The sequence below is a fragment of the Hirundo rustica genome, chromosome 13 (assembly GCF_015227805.2).
Source record: "Hirundo rustica isolate bHirRus1 chromosome 13, bHirRus1.pri.v3, whole genome shotgun sequence".
NCBI lineage: Eukaryota > Metazoa > Chordata > Aves > Passeriformes > Hirundinidae > Hirundo > Hirundo rustica.
The window spans coordinates 11,195,449-11,219,419 of NC_053462.1; the positions used below are offsets into that span (position 1 = coordinate 11,195,449).

At 37.4% G+C, this 23,971-nt stretch overlaps 1 protein-coding gene across 1 annotated transcript in view; it reads left to right on the forward strand.

Moving 5' to 3' along the window:
* EFL1 (elongation factor like GTPase 1) overlaps positions 1-23,971 on the forward strand; it is a 63,978-nt gene that overhangs the window by 21,104 nt on the left and 18,903 nt on the right. Inside the window, exon 16 of the mRNA XM_040077587.2 lies at positions 22,408-22,539. Coding sequence (XP_039933521.1) covers positions 22,408-22,539 — 132 coding nt within the window. The remainder of the gene's footprint in view (positions 1-22,407; positions 22,540-23,971) is intronic.

The following is a 23,971-nucleotide window of genomic DNA, read 5'->3' on the forward strand; positions in this document are numbered from 1 at the left end:
TTGGGTTTTTACATCTAATGTAATTTTAAAGATTTTTTTTTTAAGACTAAAAATCCTAAATGCCTTTCTTTTGTTTCTCCCATTTCCCTGTAAGGCTGCACTGTTTATTTACATAAATTCAATAAGCTGTGTAATAATTTGACCATGATTTATCACACTCAAAAGAAAATGCAACGCATTTATATGAAAGGAATGTGTAACAATGGTGATGCAAGACTTTTATTATTCCAGTTAGCAACAGTGATTTCTGTTTGTAAGGCCATTTTTCTTCCAGCTTTAGTGCACACAGCAGTGATTTCTCTCCAGCCATATAAGGAAACGGCTTGTAGATTATCCAGTAAATTAAGGAAGCTTTTCTGAAAGCTCTGTGGTTTCACTCTGTATAATTAAGTTATTGCCATAAGGAATACACAGTTAATCATGACTGCCTATTTCCACTTTAAGACTCATGATACAGATTTTTTCAGGTTTTTTCATGAGGGTTTGGGGTTTTTGTTATTATTTATGTGTTGTTTTTTGACAAGGGAGAATCTGCTTGGTCCAAGTAGGCGGCCTTTTTATCCTTTATACTGGCTTAGGTTTAGTGATCAAAGACAAAGCTTGATACAGAGGTTGTTTTACTGAAGATGGGAAGATCAATCCTTTATTCCTTCTGCTCAATTAATATTTCCTTAAAATACTACTCTACTTTTAATTGATGAAAATCTGAGATTGCAAAACACCCCAAGCTGAAAGGGCAGTAAGCATAGTGTGTTTGAACTGCAAAGCTGTGACAAACAGAAGTCAAGAACATAAAGCTGGAAAGAGATACTATGTTCTTGTCTAATATGTGTAGCCATTCTGGAGATTTTGGGAAGTTATTTTCTGATATTATTTTGAGTTCCTGGGAGTTAAGAGAGACAAAATATTTTGCATTGGTTAATTTATGTTGCAAGTTTGCAGCTGGACTGTTTTGCCAAAACTGTTTGTCAAAAAGCTTTAAGCAGTTTGTCATTTTCAAGTAATATAGCAAATACAAAATAGAGCCCCTTCCATATAGCTGTTTCTAATTCAGAACTTTTCTTTACGAGCTTGTGACTACTGTGCATTTTTGTAGGCCTTGAATAGGAGGTGAAATATGATTGAAAACAAAAAGTTCTCGGGGACCAAGGGTAATAAATTTTGTTATAAATCTTCTTTTAAAAATTATTTGTCAGACTGTTCTATGAAAATAGTAAAATCCTTGTCTTGGACAAATACACCCAGTTTGCAGAGTCTGTAGTTTAGAAGGACTGTTGTTTTCTCTGAGAACTGAAAAAGAGTCTGTGAACAAAGTGCCATCTGAGAAGAGAGTACTCTCTTACTTGCCATCTTTTTACTTGTCACGTTTTTCCCCACCAGCGCCTCTGCAAGATGTCCTGTGCCAGCAGACAGGATATTTTACTTTTTAACTGGCACTGCAAGGGTGTGCTTTATGCTCCTTTGAACGAACAGAGACCTTGCAGGAGGAGAATCTAGTTACTGGAGCAGCAGATAAGGTTATACTAGATTAGGCACGTGCCCTCGGGTTCCAAATGGCACTTGTATTGAGTTGAAACTGCTGAATGAAAAACATGATAGTCATTGGAATGGGCCATCAAAGTATCTTCAGGCTTAATGGGGAAAAATGTTGAAGTACTGGTCCAGAAATCAATCATGTGCTTGGTGCACTGTTTCAGGAATGGCTTCTTTTCCTCTGTCACATCCCATGCCTTTCCAAGGTGAGCAGCTGCTGAATTTGAACCTCCCTGTGGGCATTGGCTCTGAGACCCTGCTCTTGCCAATGGTCCACCTGCACGTCCTGATTGCACTGCTGGCTTCCTCTGTGTCACTCTGTCCTGCCTTCAGGGCCATGTCAGCTTCTGTACCAGCTTCACTTGGACTGGGGCCTTGTTATCTTACCAGAAACAGTGTTCTGCTCTGTAAATTCTAACTTGGTGTACCAGAAACATGCTTAAATTCCAAATATAGGAGTACTCTGTACTTGCAGACATTGAATGTGACAATTATGTGTGCCATCCAAATCCCTATCTCAAAATAATTTGGTTTGGATTCCAAGACATTTCAGTACTCCCTTTTTAGAAAACTGCCTCAATACCTATAGGAAAGTCCAGCATCCTAGAGTTTGGACAAAATGTGTGCTGTTTTGACACTACTGTCCTTCTGGAACTTTTAGGAAAGAAATGGTACTTAAATGTTCTATTCCAAAGCCTACTTGACTGATGTGTGTTCTTAGTGACATTAAAATTAACGCTTGCTTTGGTTTCCGTAATATTATCTTTGCAAATAGCAAGCTGCTCTAGCTGTCCCATGTTCCTTGAAAGCTTGTCTTTCTTTCCTGCAGCAAAGATATAAAAGAGAAAGGAGCTCTTGATGTAGACAGTCATCTAGCTCTCCAGAGGTTTTCGCTTCTTTAGTTTAGTGAGCCTTATGGTAGCTTAGGTTCTTGCTGGGACACTTCCCTTGGGAATATCAGTGGCACCTGGAGGTTCCTCCTGCCGTGCTGACATCTCCAGAGGTGGTGTATTCGACAGGAGGGGAGCCCTGGCTGTACTGTGAAATCCATTGGTCTTTAATTTGATTATCATAGCTCTTCTTACTAGTGCTTGGTTTCTCTTCTGAAAAGGAAAATTAGAAATGCTTCAGTTAGAATACATTCATTGTTTTAGTTCGGATGTTGCATGTAAGACCTTCTGTTTCCTAAGTAGTGTTAAGTATTGTTTAACAAGCTGTAGAGACTGATAATGCAGGTACACAAATAGAAGAATTAACACTACCGTAAACAATTTTTCTTTTCAATTTTTTTTTGTTAATGACAGTTGTGGGGAAGCAGCATGTATTAGGTCTTTCCACGAATGAAAAAGATGTTGCTTGTTTACCAGGAGGCAAAACAACAACTTAAATTGAAACAGTGTTGAAAGCTCCACAAAGGAGATTATTATATGCAAGTTTTAAATCATTTCAATTTTGTTTCTGTGTTAAGAATATTTAGTCTAAATTAAAACTCTGTCTCACACTAGTAAGTGTTTTGAATTATTAATAAGTCTGAATTATGGGGAATGCAAGAAGATGGGATGGTTCATTTGCTTGTTCCCATACAAGAATCTCTCCCTTTATGTATATAAATACATTTATTTATTTATTTACGTTATTTATTTGCTCGAACCAGTCAAAGAAAAAGTACAATTACAGGAAAAGCATCACTTTGTAACAGTTGTTGGGAAATTCATGGGGTTGAGGACTATAAAAGGAACTGAGTGATCCCTGAAGTGACAAAGGAAAAAACATGAGGCAATATGTGAGGAAAAAGTAATCTGGGCTCATAAGTAAAGATCTAACAAGTGCATGCCCTCCAGATGCACAGAATAATAGCTTCCTTTTTTCTCCCTCCCATTTTTTTTTATTTTTCTTGTTGCTGTCCTGTAATTGAAAAGAAAATGCCTTTTTTTGTTCTCTACAAAAGAAGGGTTGTTGGAGGTAGTGTAAAAAAGTATTTAATTATTGAGGAAAAGAGGGTAGTGTTTGTTTTGTGATCGTATCATGCACAGATGAAGGGTTTAGGATTCCCATACTGGATATTGATTACCATTTCTAAGTAATGTAAACAAGTGCTGATGTAAAAACCAGCACAAATTTTTGAAAACACTGGTTTAGATACTTGTGTAAGTGAATAATAGTGGATTTTTTTAAAAATTGGCTCACTTCCATGTTTGTCCTGAATTAATAAATTGAAGGATCATTCAGTGATACATTTTTGTTAACTGGAATAAAATTTGTCTCAAGGCATGTTGTGCATGCACACACACGAGTTCAGAATTATTGATCTGTGTGCTGCTTTTTATCCACAAGTACCGTAACAATGGACTTGTGTTTGCTGGTATACAAAACCTAGATTTTCCTTAGAGCTGCCTGTACAACTATTGAAGTGCTTTTTGTGTCTTGTTGAATACTGTTAAAAGCAAAGCTTTTCCCTTGCCACTAGATTCGTAGTGCTTTAGTGTAGGGCTCATAGGATGCTAGATGATTTCCTGAACATTTTCAAATGCAGTTAGCTATGTGAATATCAAGTGTTCTACCAAATTAGCTTTTTTTTTTTTTAATGTACAGAATTACATTGTTAAAAGCAGGAATCTGGAGGTCCCTCCTGTTGCCAGCTCACTGTCAGACTTCCTACATGACATACCGGTGTGTACCTTGGTGTTTCCATTTCTAAAATGCTGGTTTTCCCATACAGTATTCTTTCATGTTTTAATTATTTATCAAGCACTTACAGGATTCTTGACACGGGAACAATGTGGCACAGGAAACGTGGTGATGGTGGATTCATACCTCTGGATTTTTTGGTACCTTTCTGAAGATAGGTGCCATAGAGCTGCAGTAGCATGATGAGCTGGTGTGAAGGAGTACAGCTAACCTCATTACAAGGTGTCTAACAAGCATTTTATTCCTTTAGGACTTCATTGAACAATTTAGGAGCTTTTAATAAGCAGCCTCTGTTAAGAGCAAAGAGCAGCTGCAAGCAGCAATGCCATTTTCAAGGCCCAGAATGGCTTTCTAGGCCTGATGCCAACTAGCAGGCATTACCACCTTCTGTGAGAGCACTAGGAACAGGCCTGCTGTTCACCAGCCTTGCATTTCTGTGCAAACATTTGGTGGGCTAATTTCACTCTCTGAATCAGTAATGTGATTATTCAAAAAAAAAAAAAAAGTAAATAAAATCACCAGCTTGAAGTGATTCCAGCTGCAGGGGCTGTCTCATCCCAGCCTGCTGTGGTCGGTGAACGCAGGAGGGCAGTCTTCATCCAGAATGTTACTGAAATTTGCCCAAAATACTGAATGAAACAAAGAAAACTCAAACCTTTGTCTTCAGTTTTGGAATACATACAATTTTTTATCTCTAACTGCCATCTTACAACGTCTGTAAAATAGCCTTTTAAGGCTAAAAATAGCCTTTTAAACTTGTTTTTAGTAATCCAGCACTGTTGAGGAAAAGGTACATGATTGAATGGATTTTGTTGTTGAATGACATTTAATCTCCATGTACTGTTGCATTTACCTAGCACCATAGTATTTATATTATTTTCCTACCCTGTTAGTGTTTTATTAATAGTTAAATTGTTGAAAAAATTGAATATGTTAAAGTTGTTTCTTTGAGCTAAAGACCTAATAGTTAATCTGTTGTTTGGCCTCTTTCAGAGCTGGAAACTGAAACCATTTTCTTTAACTCTGTTTTTGCCATAGTGGATTTAGTCCCTTTGCACTTCCTGCTCTTTGCTGTGTGTGCTTCTAGCAAGGCAGGCTGAGAAATTTGTATTGCTTGGAGGGCAACATAACATGACATAGAGCACAGCTAATGAAGTAGCACCAAATGAAATTAGAAGTATATTTTGCTAGTCATCTGCCGAGTTTCCTTTGCCCTGTTTGCCTTGCATGTGGTTTGTTTTGGGGGCTTTGACTTCACAAACTTTATTGCAGAAGAAATAAGTGATTCATTACCTTGTTTTCAAATCGATATCAAGATATCACTTAAGAGGAAAAAAATATGCCATGTCTTAGGTCAGAGTTATAGCACTGACATGTATCTTTATTAACTCAGCTAAATTTTTTTTTTTTTTGGAAGGACACTTTGAATGGTTAATAGTTTCCTTATAAAGCCCTTTTTGTTTTGTGGTTTTTTTGGGTCTTTTTGGTTGAGGGTTTTTTTTTGAGAATTTAAATTGCTTTTTGAGTATCTGTATTTTTTCTGTTTTTCTGACTGAAGCTTATTAAGACTATAAAAGGAAATCATAAGTGTAGTAATCCTTTCTGAAGAAAAACACTTCTGGATTCTCTAGTGCTTCTGGAATGTTCTCTGCTCTAATTTTTGGGAGTTGATTGTGAGATCTTAAAAATGTGTTTAGTCTTGCCACTAAAACACAAGGGTTTTTTACATCATATTTTAAAAATTTGAGTGTAGAAGACTATTTAAGCTAAAGTCATAATACATTCATCTACCCAACAATGCCTGTAAATTTGCTCTTGACCCCTGCTGGATTATAATGTCAAAAAAAATGCAAATTATTAAGTTTTTGAGGAAAGGGGAGAAAGCAATGAAACATTCTATGTCGTTTCATAGCAACTTTTAGTTTTTATAATCTGTAAAAGCTGAGCTTTTGTGTGAATGGAAATTGGATTTCTATATAATTTCCCAAATGCGAGGCAAGCACTCCTGATTCTTTGGGGTTTGTATGCAGACAGCTACTTGCTGATGCTTGAGGTTTTCCAAATGATACCAGAAGGAAAACTGCCCAGACTTGTCGGTGTTGGTTGTTGCTGCTTGTGTGCCTGTGGGCAGCAGCGGGACTAACAAGAATCAAGACAATTTCATACCACTGCTGCTTGAAGGAGCTCAGAGCGCAGCAGCAGGGACATGCTCTGCAGCTACTTTATATAAACAGCTAGAAATAGAGTGGGCACAGGGTCCGAGGTGCAGGCACTTGTCTGTTTATCACCCCAGTGTTAATTGCAAAGTGATTCTTGGCCCTGAGACTCCAAATTTGTCCAATGCCTGTTATCACACTGCTATTCATTGGTCAGAATTTGGGGTCAGTGTTAGAGGGGCCCACTCTTCTTGTGTCAGAGTGGACAATTGACTTCTGTAGTCACTGCCTCTGGGCAGGTGTTACTCAGCCTTTCAGTAGCTAACTGTGGGTTTAGGTCACAGATACTACCTGGCTTATCTCCAAAATCTCCAAATCTTCTGTCAGTGGTTGGATGGGTGTAATTTTGCAAGTCTCTTTAGAAACGAAAAGACAGGGATTTCCCCCAGTATTTCACACTTTCTTCTTTAAGTCAGCATCAGTGTACTATTTTCAGTCTCTCCCTCTATGAAAGTATGTAAAAGTAAGGTGAGAACAGTTATCTACAGAAATAGCCATATTTATTACTTGGCTAATGAACCTCTTTTCCAATACTGTATGAATAGAAGAAGTTAAAGTAGTTAATATCCTCAATGTAAAATGGTAAGAGAAATCTTAAGGTGAAGTTTTGAGATTATTTGCTGAGCTCACGTCTGCAGTGTTGCATTTGGGATTTTTACAGCACATGGAGATACCCCAGTGATCATTTGGGGAAATGACCTCATGTTTTCATTTGAAGAGCCTGAATGCTATACCCCTCAGTCTGCTTATAAATATTGCTTGGAGCATGCTTTCTTTCTTTGGTGTGTTGTATTTTTTTTAAAGCCTGTATCCTCTTTAAAACTAGAATGTCAGCATTTTTTAGTAGGTGTCTGTAGTGTAGCTATTTGCTCCTTCCATTCCTCTGATGTGGTTCTAAGGGAAACCATCTAACTTGCCTTGATTGGTGGAAAATCTCTGAAGAGACTTTAGTATCCATTACTAAATGAGGATCTATAATAGGGGAACCACAGTGACTTCAGTTTTGTACTCAAAGTTAATAGCATTCCATTTCTAAGAAAATCCTGCCTGTTAGTGCAGCTGTGAAATGCTTTATCAAGAGTGGAAAACATCAGTTTGAGGCATCAGGGCATTAGAGTAAATGTTCGAGAGATTCAGCAAACAGGCCTCACTTGAGGAGTTAGTGTTTGGGACTCAGTTTTTAACAGAGGTGGAAATGATCTGATTTAACAAGGCTCTGTATTTAGACTGTATAATTGAACCTTTTATCCCCATCTACAAAATTGCATTAGGCTTTTCTTCCTTCTGAATTAAATATGCTAGAGAATTGCCTTTGCAAAAGTTGTTGCTGTAGAACTGAAACTTTCAGAAACCTGTTGTGAAGGAACATATCCTTTATTTAATGTGACTATGGGTTTTCTAAAATTCAAACTGAGAACATTCGGTGTCATTTCAGAAATAGGTGCAAAATAATCACTTTAAGCACAAATGAGTTTGAAAATACATGCCTTTCTGCATGTAAATTCATGTATAGTCATTCAGACATGAAAAAGACACCATAAATCAAATCTATTTAGGAATGTGTCCAATTACCAATGCAGAAAAGAAGTTCTGTTCTAAAAGGATTTGAGGTTTTGTAGTGTTATTTATGGAAGATACATCTCTCTTGCGACTGTGATGGTGTACAAGAATCAAATCCTGACATCTTTGAAAAGATGTGTGTATTTAATCCTCTGGCTATTCCTTTATCTGTTTTTGGCTGATAAAGTTCAATTTCTATCAGATGAATTAAGTTGCAGCTTCTTTGCATAGGTAGTCAATTCACATACTAAAAGGTAGTTGTGAAATGTAGACATTTGTCAGTATCAAGTCATAGTATACTTGGGGGCAGGTAACTAAATAAAATTATAACTGGAATACTGCCTGGTAGGTGTCATTTAGCTGGAATTTTACTCAAGTGTGCAGTTGCAAAGATACAGGAGGGTGTAAAAAAACAACTTTTAATCATAAAGTTATCCATGGGTATAATCATTGTTTATCACAGAGTTGTATTTCACATGTGTGTGCATCTCTGTTGCTAACACAGCTTCTCTCTTGATAGGCCTCAAATACAGTCCTGCTTCTTTATCCTTTTCAGTCTCAAACAGGACCCTGTGCTTTTCCCAACACAACCTAAATAACTCAAATAATTATATTAATGATAGAAAATATTCTCATTCCTGGTGTTTATCACTGCTGAAATACACCATGTGTAACACTTGGGGCAAGGGAGGAGAAACTTGGATCTAGAAATGAGTTTAGTTATCTCAAAATGTTATCCTCTTTGTGCCCTGAAGTGATGGATAAATAAACATGCTTTTTCTAGGCAAAAAAGGCTTTGTTACTTAAATCTAGTTTGTCACTACTTTTGCATTTCCTTTTAAATCTTTCCTTTTTCAGCTTTAGTACACCAGGAAGTTGCTCTCTGTATATGTGTGTTTTAGCAATAAAAAATTTACAATTCTCTTTAATATCTAATCTTCTCTGTTTGTATAAAATCTTTTCTAGGATTCTGCAAAATTGAAACTCCTTTATGTGGATTTGATTGAATAAGGCTTTTTTCCATCTTTATGCTTTAAAGAAGTATCCTGTGAACAAAACAGTTCTAAAGAACATATTTAGTGGCTTTCTGTTTTTCACTGAGTTTCAGTTTCTTGAAACATACGTAAAACAGTCTGGTAAGGATTATGTTTTAATTTGTGTATCGAACATCTCAATATTCAGGCCATCTGAGTTACGAGGATTCCTTGACAAATTAGGGTAGTTAGAGAATTGTCATGTAATTTTCTATGTTTCTTTACAAGAACTGGCTATAGGAACCAGTAAATTTGTTTTATCCTTAAACTGTTTACTTAGTCCCATTTAATGTGAAGCCAGAGGGCACTGTTTTTCATACAATACAAAATGTGCTGCTATTTCAACTTTGGGTGAAGGTCTCATACGGATTCACAGTACTGTCAGTGTAGTGAAAACTTTGGATTATGGTTTTTTATTGTAAGTTTCTTCATGCAGAAAATCTACAAATGTTTTGACTCTAAATTAAATTAATCTCACTGAGTAGTCTGAGAGCCAGAAATTTGCAATCAGCATGGTTCCTACTTATTAGCTCAACTTGAAAATTTACAGGTTTCAGAGGCAGTGTAGTGTTAAGTAAAGCCACTGCCATGAAAATGTCTTGTTCAGCTTCTTTTTTTGACACTTTCTTTGTCCTGAGAAAAGCTACTGTTTTATATGAAAAATATAAATGTTTCTTTAACTTTCATGGCTACACTAATTGCCTTCTGTTCAGAGTAATGGCTGGACTGTAGAAATTAGGCTGGACCTCCCTCAGCTGTTTTTGGAGTGTTAACGTGGCTCTGAAATTGACCCTTTTCCCCCTAAGCTCCCCAGCCCAAATGTTAATGTTAACCTCTTCTTTTCCCTTTCCATTCCACCTTTCTCTCTGTATTTCTATCTGTTAGTTTACCTCTGCTTTTGATTTGTTAGTTATCCCTTGTCAATAAAGCAAGAGAATATTTTAGTTAACCACAGCCTAAGCAAACGAAAAAGCCCTTCTTTTAACTGGCATTGTTTATGCAAAACCACTAATCTGTGAGAGCAATTCACTTGAATGTGTTCGAAATTCCTGCCGGAGCACTTCCTAATGGGAGCCAGGCCTGCGTGTGAGGGGGAGAGGAGCGGGGTACCTGCTTTCACTCCTGGCGTGCAGAAGTGTTCCTCTTGTTGTGTAGTAACCCTGCTGCCTGTAATGCGCAGCATCCTTACAATAAATACAGTCTGTGGCTGCGAAGTGCCCCTCCTTCTACATTTGAACTAGGCACAGAAGCCTTCATTTATTCCTTTGGGTGTTTCTGCTTTGCTTCCTTGTCTGTTGTTCCCAAAGCTTCTCCAAGGCGTTCAGGAAAAGCAGCGAGGGGGTTGTGCTGAGGGCGCGGGAGTCTCAGTGGGGAAGACCCATCTGAGCGATTTCTGCACATAACCCCACGAAGGGAACGCGAGTCAGAGAATCACAGTCCTGTGTAACAAACGCGAAGGTTATAAAGCCGAGAGACTGCTAACAAAGGCTGTGCTTTAATGACTTGTTTTGTAAATGTTTTCCCGAAATTTTGATGTTGTTTCGTGTCTCAGATGAAGTTGCAGAAGTGTTGTGAGGGTTGTTTGGCCTGTGTCAGGCTGTGAGTCACGGAGCTGGCTTTGTCTGGGTTGTGAACTGTGGGGGGGACTTAAGGCAGAGCTATATTTAGGGTTATCAACTGATGTCAAACTGTGGAGCGCCGCTAAACAACAGTGTTAAAGGGGCAGCACTGGACAGTTTAGGCTCAAAGTTTAGATTGTTGGTAGTGCTTTTTGATTCAGTAAATAATTGGAAAAGCTGATGTTTACTAGAAGTATTCTGCAATTTGCAAACCAAGCAGTGTAAGTTTCAACACCGTTTGTATTTAGCCTGTAAAAACTATTTTAATTTCATTGTCAAACTGTATGATTTGAAAAGAACAAGCCTAGATAGTACTTCTGGTTTTACGTGTTTCAGAATCTGAATGGGTAAGAGCATTATGTATAAAGAATCATTAGATTCCAGTCATAGATAGACAAGAAATAATGTTTGAAGGGCTATTAACATTGAGTTTATGTCTTAAGATGCAGAACACCTGCTCACCTTACTTGTTTTTTGAAATTTTGTCATTAATGCCTGGAACCAAATTTAGATACCTTTTTGCATCTAATTAAGACTAAAAGAAGTAGGGTTCTTTTCTAAACTTTCTTGCTCCTTACTACCTAAATCCCTCCAGTGAGATCTGTTATATATAGGTGCAAAATTCAAGAGTGATTTTGAAAAATTAAAAGTTCCATTTTCCAAGGCTGCTGCTCTGTCGTGACTGTCATGGACCATAGCTAATGTGACTGATGGAATTTCTGAAATATAATAGGAGCAACAAATACTCATCCAAAGACTTGATGTTTTCCATGTGTTATATATTAAGATTTGTACAGTGTGAGTTGCATGGCTGTGAACCTGTTACTGTAAATGGAAACGCAACCTGCTGGTAGTTCTTTTTCCATCAGTTACTGCACTTACACAAGGACATTCACACCCATTCCCAACTCCTTAGCCTGCTGGAGCTGATGAGGACCAGGCAGTTGAAAGCACACATGATTGAGAAGCTCTCAAAATGGGATGTCAAACGTCTGGAATCCCGATGGTTATATTTTTCGGAGCTTTTGCACAAAAGACTAATTGTTTTGTCATGTTCAAAAAGAAAGTTCTCCGAGCAGTGTTACTAACAAAGCCTGGATTCCTGTGGACTGATGTCCTTAAAATCCTCAGCTCCCCTCTCTGCTGCAGTTGTGTCCCAGTTGGCCGCCGGGATGCGCGTGCTGGTCGCCAGGCAGCTGCTTCCAGGCGGGATGTATGATGATCGTGTTTTGCCTGCCGTTTCTTCAGTGAGATCACCAATTTTGGTCTCCCTTCAGTACTTAGCCATTGATTTTACATAACTTGTGGAAACTTAATTACACCTGAACCTTCTGCTCTCTCTGGCTGGTGAGCTTAGTGGAAGTTGACAGCATGTTTAGAAGTTGTTGAGGGGAGCCTGTGTGATTACAGGAGTTGCGTTTACTTTGGAAATGGGACTGAAAACAGGCTCCATTTTTAACAGATTCTTTTGTGTCCGCAATCCCATCAGGAAGTATGACATACTGTGCTGAAAGCCTTGCCTCTCAACCAAAAAGAGTCATTTCAATGCTCAGGCATTTTTAGCAGAAATGCCTCTCATTTTTAGTAAAAAAGGTTTATCTATCTGGAACTCTTCCAAAGTGTTTAAAGCTAATACAGAGCAGTGGCAAATGTCCGCGTTACTTACGCTCAGAAAAACAGCTGACTATTTTTTGGTGTGTTTTAAGGTTTTGCTTTGTCTTGAGGCAGCAGCGGAGCCACTGCTGTTGCCTGTGGGTGACACTCGATACCTCATCTGTGGGCTCTGCTGCTTAGGCAGCAGGATGTCAGCCAGCCTGACCTCCTTCGGGAGGGCACAGAGGTGGGGCATGGAGACACATGAACTTTTTTCACAACCTAGAGGTGTTAGCTGCTCCCTCTACATGGCTGGGAAAGGGGGAAAAGGTCTCTCAAGTAGTTTTTGGAGATGCTGGTTGTATAACCGTGTGTTCTGGTTGGTGTCATGCTGTTGGGGTTTCACTAGGATTAATATGTTGAGTTGCCTGTTCTTGGACAAAATGTCAGAAGTGGCCTCTTAATGCATTTATAGTTAAGGGAGTGCAAATTGGGTGAGAGGGAAAATTGCTTTTTTTAGATTAATTTTACTCTGTTTAGTGAGTATCCTAATTTGAATTGTCTCACAGAGTCTGACGAATTCTGGTGCTGGGGAGCCAAAAGTGGGGACAGGCTTGGATTTTTGGGGCATCTGGGTGTAGATCATCCCAGCCGTATTTGAGATCGTGTTCTCAGACTGCCTTTTGAGGTGGGCTCGCTTCCTTTTATACTTGAATGCAAATGAATTGATCAGTGGCTGGTGATATTCCTGTAAAAAAGGGAATTAAAACACAGGCTTTTCCAGATGTGGAAGTGTTAAAGCTCCAAGCTCCCTCCCTGCTACTTTTTGTCGGTGTGAGGCTTGTGCCTGTTTGTAGTAAATGAGGACAGCCATGTTGGGGATGTTCTCAATGAATATAGACTCATGTGATGTAAATAAAATTAAATCTTACTAGTTTTTTTTGTTGGGTTTGGGTTTTTTTTTAAAACAAGGCATTAAAAATCAAGATTAGTTCTATTTGTATTCATTTTAAAATAGAGGAATGTTTTAAAGCCCAGTTTAATGATGTGTTCCTCTGCACTAGTCTTAAGAATTCTCCTACCTTAGGAACGATCTATGTATTTTTTTCCCTTTTTTTTTTCTTCTCCTAGAGGTAATGGAAGTTAATATGTTGCAATATTTTAGGAAGTCAAAATTATTCAGACTGCAAATTACAGTAATAACTCTTGATGATACATTAACTGAAGTAATCAGAAATTAGGGCGAAAATGACAGTCTTCTTTCATTTCAGGGAAAAAGGTTTAGGGGGGATAAGGAGGATAAATAGCCTTCCTAACTTTTAGGAGGTTTTTACATTTTAAATATACTTGATTTTGGTATGCTTGGTCTACTCAGAGGTAGACTGGCAGTATTTCTTTAAGTGAAGCTGACCTTTAAAATCCATTATTTAAATATAATTTTGTGAAAAAATAAGAATTTCAATCTGAGGTCAGTGTTAATTGCCCTGTAACAGGTTTTCATGTGGCGGCAACTTTTTTGGTTCCTTTTTTAAAAATTTGAGGGCATTTTCTGTTTATTTTTTAATTAGTTTAGCTATTAAACTGGAGCATGTGATAAATAACTCCTTATCAATAACTGCCTAGGCTGCTGATATAACAAGTGTATTTAAGACATCCCTGTTCCCTCTCATGCCATCTGTTTTACACCCCGTATGTCAAATACTCCTTATCTAAGATGTTCGGCAGGTGCTTTATTTGGTTAGAATCCTTCTGATTAATTATTTCCCAAAATACTATTGCTTGTGTAACTTGTTGATGGTTTCTTTTAGCTTGAAGTGAAATCTTATATTCTTCTTTATCTGTCTTAAAAATTATTGTATTTAAATTAAACATAATTTCTGCACAATGCAGACTGAAGCAGTCCATTATTCATGGTGCTTTGGAAGACTCTGAGCCATATTTCCCAAGGCAGCAAAATCAGGCAACATAAATCACTTATAGACAGATGTGTTGGGGGGTGGGGAGTTTGCCTCTAAAAGAGAGCATTAGGCATTGGGTCGGGTCTTCGAGAATTGAATTTTAATTAGTTACTTGCACGTCTTACAAGTTAACAGGATAAGTGGTCAATGGCTCAGGCATTTCCCACAGGATGTTGTACACATTTGGTAATCAGTGTGCTGCTTCTGCCTGTGCTAACTGGAATGTCCTCATAACTGGTTAGTCTGTATATGCATTTATCTGATGTATTGAATGATAGAGGCCTCATGTTCTTTTCTTTTAAGTAATGAAATACAGGTCACAATATACTGGGTTCTACAGTTAAACATAAATCAGCACATGGATGGACAAAATTTAATGAGCTTTTAAACTAGGCGCCGTTGTCTTTTGTAATTGACACTTCTAGTGGTAGATTCTAAATTCCCTGTGTACCTGGACTGTGTAATGCAGGATTTGTAGTAGTACATTCATGTAGCTTTTGCTAGGTGAATATGACAAAACTTCCAAGAGTTCTACAGATTAAAATTAATTCTTTGCAAGATCAGTGCCTGAAGGCCTCATTAATTTTAACACCACTTAAAATTGATTCTGGGAAGTAACAGATGTTAGTTATATTTTACAATCTTCAGTTTAAGAAAACAGTATATACTTGAAGTCTGCCCATTTTCAGGAGACATTACTAAAACTGAATAAAGCCTAAAATGGCATTTGCTCTTTGGGTGGTTTGTAGACTATGCTATAACTAGTCTGATTTATGAAGAAATCATTTGATGTTATTGATCTGTTAGCTGAGATTAGTTATTTTGCTCTGTTGCGGGAAGCTCTTGGTCACGAAATTAAAAGAATTAAGTTTTCTATTGTGCTGAAAACCCTAATAAACTTTAGGTCTTTGTTCGCTTGCATCTTGCCTCCAGTACTCTCATAAAAGTAGTAAAATATTATGTGGGGGCTTATGTCTTCCCATTGTCTACTTAGAAAGAAATACTGAACTTTGCTACATGTTTGAGTAGAAAGGCCTTGCCTCCATCTCCCTTCTTTTAATGTTAAACAGTTTTCATGCTCAGTTGGGTAGAGCACAAGTGATTCCATGCTTCCCTTCTCAGCCGCAGGCTGCTGTCTCCCTCTCCTCTGCCTTCTGAACATTCACACCTTTCAGTGTAGGTGAAATACCTGAAAAGAATGTTGAAATAAATTGGGAAGTGATTGTTTTGATTAATACTTCTGGTATCTGCTCTCTTCATCATCCTATAACATGCCATCCTCTTCTAATAGATTTCCAAAACCGAGTATGTGTGCACAGCTAATGTTTTGAAGGTGGTCTTGCAAAAGATTGTTCTACTTTTTTTCTAATGTAACTAGCCAGAGAAGTTGGTTTTAAGTAACTTTCTCTCCTTTTTAAAGACCAAAATAGGAATTTGTGTCTTTGCTAGATGACTGCTGGAAATTTGTCTCTTTTTTCTGCTAGCTTGAGGGAAGAAATTTGGATCTATTGGTATATGTTCCTTTTGCAAACTTAGATATTCATATCAAGCTTAAGTCTTAAGTATTTTACTGAACACTTCAGTGTTTTCTTGAGTTTTGTTGATGGATGAGGGTTTTGTTGGTGGGGGTTTTGGTGTTTTGGGTTTTTTTGTTTAATAATCTCATTTTGCCGGTTGGAGCCAGCAGTAGATGGCCAGCATGTGTGAACAATGGGGGGAGGCCTCCAGTGCTACATCTGAAATGTTTCTCATCTCCACAGAAGGATACCTAGAGTCTTCACAGAGTGTAGTTAAAGCGATGTTGGCTAGAAGACATTCTGACTAGAAGACAAGAGGATTGCTGGGCAGTTTTTTTTCCCTGCATAGGATGCTCCTTAAGAATTTAGCTGCTCTGTTTTCCAGTACAACATGCAATTTCATTTGTTTATTTATAAAAGCACATTAACTATTATTAAATAAAAACCCTCAACAAGAAATCAGCATTTCAAAATACTTGTAGATTATCAAAGTAAATATGTTGAAATGACTATTCCTAAATTCCATTTGTTCGGGACAGCAGCCATTCTGAACTGGTGCTGAAGTTCTGGTAGTAATTTTTTTAAAAAATTGAGTAAATTCAGATGTGTTGCTGTCAGGTCAAATTGAAATAATTTATTTAAAATAATTATAGATCTAAAATTTGGTTTGTGTTTCAGAAACCCTTGCAGAGTTTTGTATGGCACTAAATGCTTCCCACATGCCGTAATAGAAGCATTAATTTGACATACAGGCTGTAACTGAAGTGAGTTCCAGTGCCTATGTGGCCACATTGCACAAAGATCTATCCACATATTTACTGTTGTTCAGTATCGATGCTTTCAAGTGATGTCAAGTTGAGCTAGTATGTGGAAAGGAATTTTAATGTGTGGGTTCAGGCAAAATATATTACATATATACTGCTGAGGACAGCTACTGACCATTTTATAAACCCACAAAAGGTGCTGTTCAGTGCCTTTATCAAGAATGCTTTACAGTTAAAAGGTTAAAGTCGCTTTATTTGGATTAAAGTTTTTTTCCCTTTTTTTTTTTTTTTTCCCTGTGGAGGTACAAGTGCACTGATTTCATAATATATAAAGATGGATGGGGGCTGTTACAGATCTAAGTATGAAATTCCTAGGTTTCTATGCTGAAATGACACTTAAACATAAATGTTGAAAAATTGGGATCATTTTCTTTAGTCTTGAGCTCCAAAAATTAGTATGGCATGATAAATGAAATAATTGTGTAGTATAAGAAAAACATGATTATTTGAAATACTTTCATCTTCTGTAGTTATTGGTCTCATTAGGCAGTGTAAGGAAATCAATATTTCATCTTGACTACATCAGTTTGTAAATCCAGAAGCCAGATTTGAAATGGTAACTGATTTTGTCTTAATTCTGTTTACTTTAAGGTAAATCTGTATTTTAGCAAGCAAATTTCTGGCTCGGCTTTGATGTCAGTTTTGTCACACAGCCTGAGTGCAGGTAGATCTCAAGCCATAACTTTACATTTTAAAGATGTTGCTGTTTAATGCAAAGGGGTGTTTTTACAGTTTCCTTGAAATTGTTTATAGTCTAGTCTGGACAACTACAGGAATATTCATAATTAGAATTGTCAGCTCAATCAACACTTAGGAATGTGTGTTATCACGCAGTCTAAGGGCCTAATGAAATACATGGTATTTTTTCCCAAAGACACTCAGCAAAAGATAAATGATGCTTGTTTATTCATTATATGTGTTTGCAATCCTTCTAGAAACTGCAATCTCATAATAGGATATTTTAGTGGAACGTGCTGTTAGACTATATTCTTGCTCTCCTTGCAGCTCTGAAAGCAGACAGCTTTGTTCTTTGAACTGCTGGTTTTTCCTAAAAGAACTCAGTGGGGTGCTCCAGCTCTTTTTCATCTTCCACTTCTTGAAGATTCAGTAGTAAAGTACTGAGTTGCTTCTTGTGTCACTTAGTGCATTCAGTGTCTTACCACAATTGTGCCCCTTGGGGAGAGGGAGTTTTCTTGTAGCATTATTAGTAATATGGCTGAGTTTACTCTCATCTGATTAGAAAGTTAGGCTCAATTTCCCCTCCAATTGCTGTGAACCAAAAGTAAATTTTATAATAAAATTGCACCTGAACACCTTTGTATTGAGAAACTGAATTCATGTTAATCTCCAATGCCCACTCAGGTAGAACTTGTGTTTTTGAAGCTCAGGAAGAAACTGGGACAAATGGTTCTACAGTCTGTTGGATACCGGTGATTTTTAGAGATTCAGCTTGAGAAAAAAAATCGGGAAAGTGGAAAAAGAAAATGTTGAATTAACTTTTCTGTAAAATGATTGCAACTGAGAGAAGCCGAAACCAGGCACATACCCTACAATATTCTTTTTTCCATGCAAGCAGTTTCACTTGCCTCAGAAACAATTAAGAATTGAGGGTGCGCAATTAGAGATGAGAAGAGGAGGCTCACCAGCAATCTCTGCTAACATGTGGTGTGTATTATGGAAAAAAGTTGATGAAATCTCAGCTAGAATGTGGTCTGTGTCTTGATTCCCTTCTCTACTAGAAATAGTTTCTAATATAGAAAGGTCAAATTCTGCCCTCAGATGTCTCTCTGCAGTGCCCATGAGACGGAAGAGAAACATGCTTAAAATCTGATGTGATAAACATATAGTACAAATTATTCTTAAGCCATAGTAGCTACTTGTCCCTACAGTTACAGTCATATAATCCCAGTGATTAGTAAAACCTTGTGTGATTCCTCAAATGTAAAAAGCATACTACTGTAACTGAGTTTAATCTTACCAAAATCCACTTTTCCCTTACAAAATCCATCCCTTCCTTCCTTTTTTTTTTTTTTTTTAAATTAGGGACAGTAATGAAAAGTTGGAAGCTGATGCTTTAAGTTTATCTGGCTACAGTGAACCAATATTAGTCACCCAGTAGGTAACAGTGTGCTAATGGTGTAATCTTTTGTAGTATTAAGCTAGATATTGGGAAGAGGACAATTACTTGCATACACTTGAGGAGGAGTAATGATTGATATGGAAACATTTTCATTTTTCTCCTTATTAATTAATTAATATTATAATATTAATAAAAATAGAGTTTGTTCTGTTTGTTTTAGTCAGCCTTTAGCATATTTACTTCAAGAATGAACTGGCAACATGTAGAGCCAGTCATACTTTTAAGGTGGATTTGTGAATTTGTTTTCTCATATATATTTTTTTTTTAATCACCTTTTAAAGATACTTCTTTTAAAATGTCTCTTGCAGGGCATAATAGAAGTATTTTTATTACAGCTCAAAGAAAATTACAGAGGTGTCATTGTGTTTGTACAGTCCCGTTGAAACAACGGGCACATAGCTCACTTTGAGATTTCAGATTGTGTAGATTTCCAAAAGTTTGCATCACACCTACATAATTCACGTGAATTATGTAGGAGCTTGCATGGTCTCACTGCTACAATAGTGAAGTGCATGGAGCATTTAAGCCAGGAAGCTTTACATATTGTAAGGTCCTAATCTTTCTAAGGAGGTATCATTGATAAGAAATGATAGATTTCAGTGGAGACAGAGCCTTACTGGGAAGATTAACATGAGCTTTCTTCTTCACTTAGCTCCTTATAGCATTAGTCCGAAGGTTGACAAGTCTCCATTCCAAAGCAGCCCGGGATTCTTAAGGGCTGATATCATCAGTAAGAGAAGATAAAGATCGACTTAACTAATGTGCTGAGGCTAGTAACAATGTGTCAGAAGTTAAAATTTAAACAGCTTTCATTCTTCTTTGTTTGATTTTTCACACTGCAAACTAAATTATTCCCTTATCTGATTGAAAAACTTAAACATGGTGGTGGTGTCTGCTTCATTTTTTTTGCAACTTGAAAGAACATTAAATGTCTAAATCTTTCTACATCAAGAGAAGCTAATTACATTGAAGTTGATCTGTTATGTGTTCAGATCTTTATAGCTGAATTCCGCTGGAAAAGCATACTGTAAAGGCAGCAAACTTATTGTGTAAGGTGTAGTGGTTACCAGCAGGACATAGAAGTGAAAAGTAAATTGAGACTTGTCTTAAAACTCCTACTCTTTTTGAAAATTTCAGTCGTGATGTTCTTATCTCTTTTTACCATTTAGCTTCTATCGTATGCTAATATCTGGTGATACAGGTAGGTATATACTTGATTTAGTATTCTTATCTTCTAGGGCAAGTCAGAGAAGGGACTCAATAAAAGAAGAACCTTTGTAAATATCATATTTCACCACCTGTATAATAATTCTCCCTCAGCCATGATTTGGTCTACTTTTAAATGCACAAGCCACCAACCTCTGAAGGTATTATTTACATTCTCTCACAGCCTTTTATTAAGGCTTAATTTTGGAGTGATTTTTCTAAGACGTTTCAAGTAACATATTGATAGACATTTGAGATCTGTGATCTCAAGTAGTATGTGCATATTTCAGTGGTCTGGACAATAACTAAGTTTAAGATTTATGTATCATCATCATTAGTGGAATTCTTCCATTGATATGTCATGTGGTACTTTGGAATGTTATGTTACCTCTTCCTCTAAAATTATTCAGAAAATATATTAGCAGTTACTTAATAATCACATTATGCAAAAAGAGTATCCAAGAACCTTTAGATTTTTTCCAACATTTGATACTAAGAATTTTTAAATTAAATAGATTCAACATGGCTGGACACTGCTCTGAGCTAGCTCGCACACTTCAGCAGTTAAAACACTCAGGTCGTAAGCATAACAGATTTTCATGAGAACTGACAAAGTTTTTTCTTTTTAGTGTGTTACTGGTGCCAGACTCTTATATTTCATGTATTTTTTACCTTCAGATGTGAAACAGAAGAGCAAAAAGCTTCAGTTTTTCTTTAGGACAGTAAGAGTACACGAATGTGTTAAGAAAAGAGTGAGTCTGAGTAAGATTTGCTATTTCTCTGTTTCACATTACACTGTGCAAAGAAACTGTTCACCTCCCATTCTAAATCATTTTCATTTTACCAGCTGGAGAAGATCAGAATAAAATGGACCCATCCCTTTTCTCAGTCCCTGGTGGTGATGATGATCCAGCATTTGTTTTTCATTCAAACCACATGTTGAATAAGTGAAAAAGAGGAAATACATGCTGGTCATAGGTCAGGTGCGACACAGAGTTTATACAGATTTATTTTCTTTGTAGCATCTGCAATCCTGCATTTAAAGCCATTGGATGTTGTTCTGCTTCCAGTTATGTTGAGGCAGGTTTTCTTACATAATGACATTTTGGGTTTTGGATTACCCTACTGGCCAGGCATCCAGTCTCCAGAGCCAGAGGAGCAGCCTGATTGTGCAGATGAAACTGCAGCAGACTGGCTCTCTAGAACTCAAACTCTTGCATGATCTCATAGGGTGGAAGCTGACCCTCTTTGTTTCTGGCCTCAAATGAAGAAAGCTAAGCCAAAAAGAACCCCCCCAAAATAAAAAACAGCTAGATAAGTATTAGGGTGATAATGGGGAGTTGGGGTGAAGAACTGCTTGGGCATGTAGGAAAGAATGAGGAAGGAGCACAAATATATTCCAGTCTACAATGTGAACTTAATTTTTAAGCAGATATATATTATGAACTGAAGGCTTCGGTTTTCTCATAGCATTACAAGTTACATGCTCATTTAATTTATACTCCATTAGAACTGCAATGCTCATTGCTTATGATTGAAGGAGCATCAGGAAAAGTGATTGTATAAATTGATATCAGCTTTATTTGTTGTCTTTATTATTCACACACTTCTAGTCCTGTTTTAATAGCTTTGACTAAATTATGAATGATGTGCAGTTGGTTAGGAATTTGAAGGCAATGATTTCACATTCTCTTAAATGTGCCATCCAGCCAAAACTCAGTATGCATTTACAGCAGCTATTTTGCAGATTTATAGCTAATATTTTTTTCTATATTTTTTCTTATCACTACAATTTATTCTCACTTTTCTTCAACTTGTCAGCATTATAATGTATATAGAATGAGAATTAATAGCTTACAATGGGATGAATTCATTTTTACAAGAATCAAGGTGGAAAATAAGTGAATCCCAAAAGGGCATGAGGGGGTGGGAAGGAAAAAAAAAAAGCATTCTTCACAATAATAATAATAATGAAGCACTGGAGGAGGTTGCCAGCAGAGGCTGTGCAGTCTCTACTGTGAACAGTGTTTAAACCTTGAGTGGAGGAGGTCCTGAGCAACTTGATCTAGTTGTGAATTTTGTCCTGCTTTGGCCTGGATGTTGGACTAGATGACCATTGCAGGCCTCATCCAGTCTAAATTTTTTCTAAATTTAAATCACCAGAATTAAGTCTGAGCTGTACAAAGGCTTGGACGTATTAGAAGGGAAAAAAGTCCTCATGTCCTTTCTGTTCTTCCGAGCTATAAACATGCCTTTTAAAATACTGAGGGAATGCACTGGGAACTGTGAGACTAAATATCAAATGTTACACCAGAGACTTAAGAACTCGGTTTATGGACAAGTATCTTAACAGATAACTTCATATGAGCAGTGAGGAATTCTTGAATCCTCCTTTTGTAATTAGAATGATACCACCTTTTCTTAACTTGACTATGATGTTTTTAGTCTCATTTAATATGACAGTTTGTGATCTTTTTGTGTTGTTTTGCCTTTTTTTTTTCCTCCCCAATTTCTGTTAGGAATAGGAGGCCTGCAAGATTTTGTGCTGAAGTCTGCAACGCTGTCAACGTCGCCTGCTTGTCCACCGTTTACACCTCTCAACTTCGAAGCTACCCCGATTGTGCGAGTGGCTGTTGAACCAAAACACCCAAGTAAGCTTCAAGGAGAATGGGGATGGTGACACCAGCTCAGTGTGGCAGCAGTGCAGCTCCCAGCCCTCTGATCTGGCTCGTTTGTGAGCTAGCCGCTGAATCAGACACTTGCCCAATATAAAATAAACGTGTAGGTTGCCTGGAGGGCAGTGTGAGTTGTTCCAGCTGCCTCACTCCTGGCTCAGTAGGTGAGCAGACACAGGATAAATTTTTGTGCCCTTTTGTGATGACTGTTCACAAGTCAGACACGACATGGGCTAACTGTTCAGTGTTCCTTTACTGTGAAGGTGAGCAGATCTGTGGGTACTCCACGTCTGCCATTCTTTGGAGTGTCATTAGGCTTGTGGTGCAGATTGGCAATACTGCTTCTCCTTGATGCCCCCGCCTCACTTCCTGCAAAGCAGAGAGTGGGATACCTCTGGCTTTTTTTGAATTTCAGCCCAATTTCCGTTTGTTGTTGTAACATTGGTAGAACCAAAATAACTGGCTTCATGTCCAGTTGCAAAATGCTCTTAACACTGAGATTACATGTTTTTTAGAGAGCTGTTGGACAGCTTGGCAGCTATTTGTTTCATGTGTTTGAGTAACAGATAATCATATATTGTGTATCCTACATTTGTTAAAGCAGTTTTGAAAGTACTGGAAATTACTGGTTCTGCTGAGTGTAGTATTAAGTTCAAAATATTAAAGGAATGTAATTCTAGAACTACTGACCAGTTTGGGGGTAATTTTTGTTCCTTAAGAAATGAAGCTAGATCATTCTTGCACCATTACTTAGTTTCTCCTCCTCAGTAACTTGAGTTTATGATCTGAACTAAATCTTTTAGGGGGACAGAAGCCTGAAAGGTGGTTATACATGCAGAAGTTTCCTGAAAATCCACTGTTACTTGCAATAACAGGAAGCAAAATGTGACCATTGCAATTGCCCAGAGAGCTGTGTGTAGCTTTGAGGTGGCCCTCACTTGTTGTCACATGTGTGCATTCCACTGCCACACCAGACCTGCCTCAAAATGGCATCTGCTTATTTGGAAAAATGACTCATATAAATTATATCCCTATGGACATTTTACAAAATTACTGCATGTCTTCACACTCATGTCAAAATCTTCCTGTATGATTGCCATAAGCTCCAAAAGAAAAAAAAAGTACTCATCACTCTGTGAGCTTAAATGCAGAGACCAAATTAAAAGTCTTTGTTCAAACTGTGTTGGCCATGTGAAATTACACTGCAGTATTTCCACTTTTCGTTTATTTTTTTGTTTGTTTTTCAGGGTTGCTTTTCTATTACACCCTTACAAGCTCAGCAGTAAATAAACAATATCATACTTCTTTTAATAGTCTCCAAGTGAATGACAAGTTTAATGTCACTCTTCCTTCTGAATATGAATATACATTCCTGGAAACCCCTAGGGTATTCTCTACTACGTCTGTA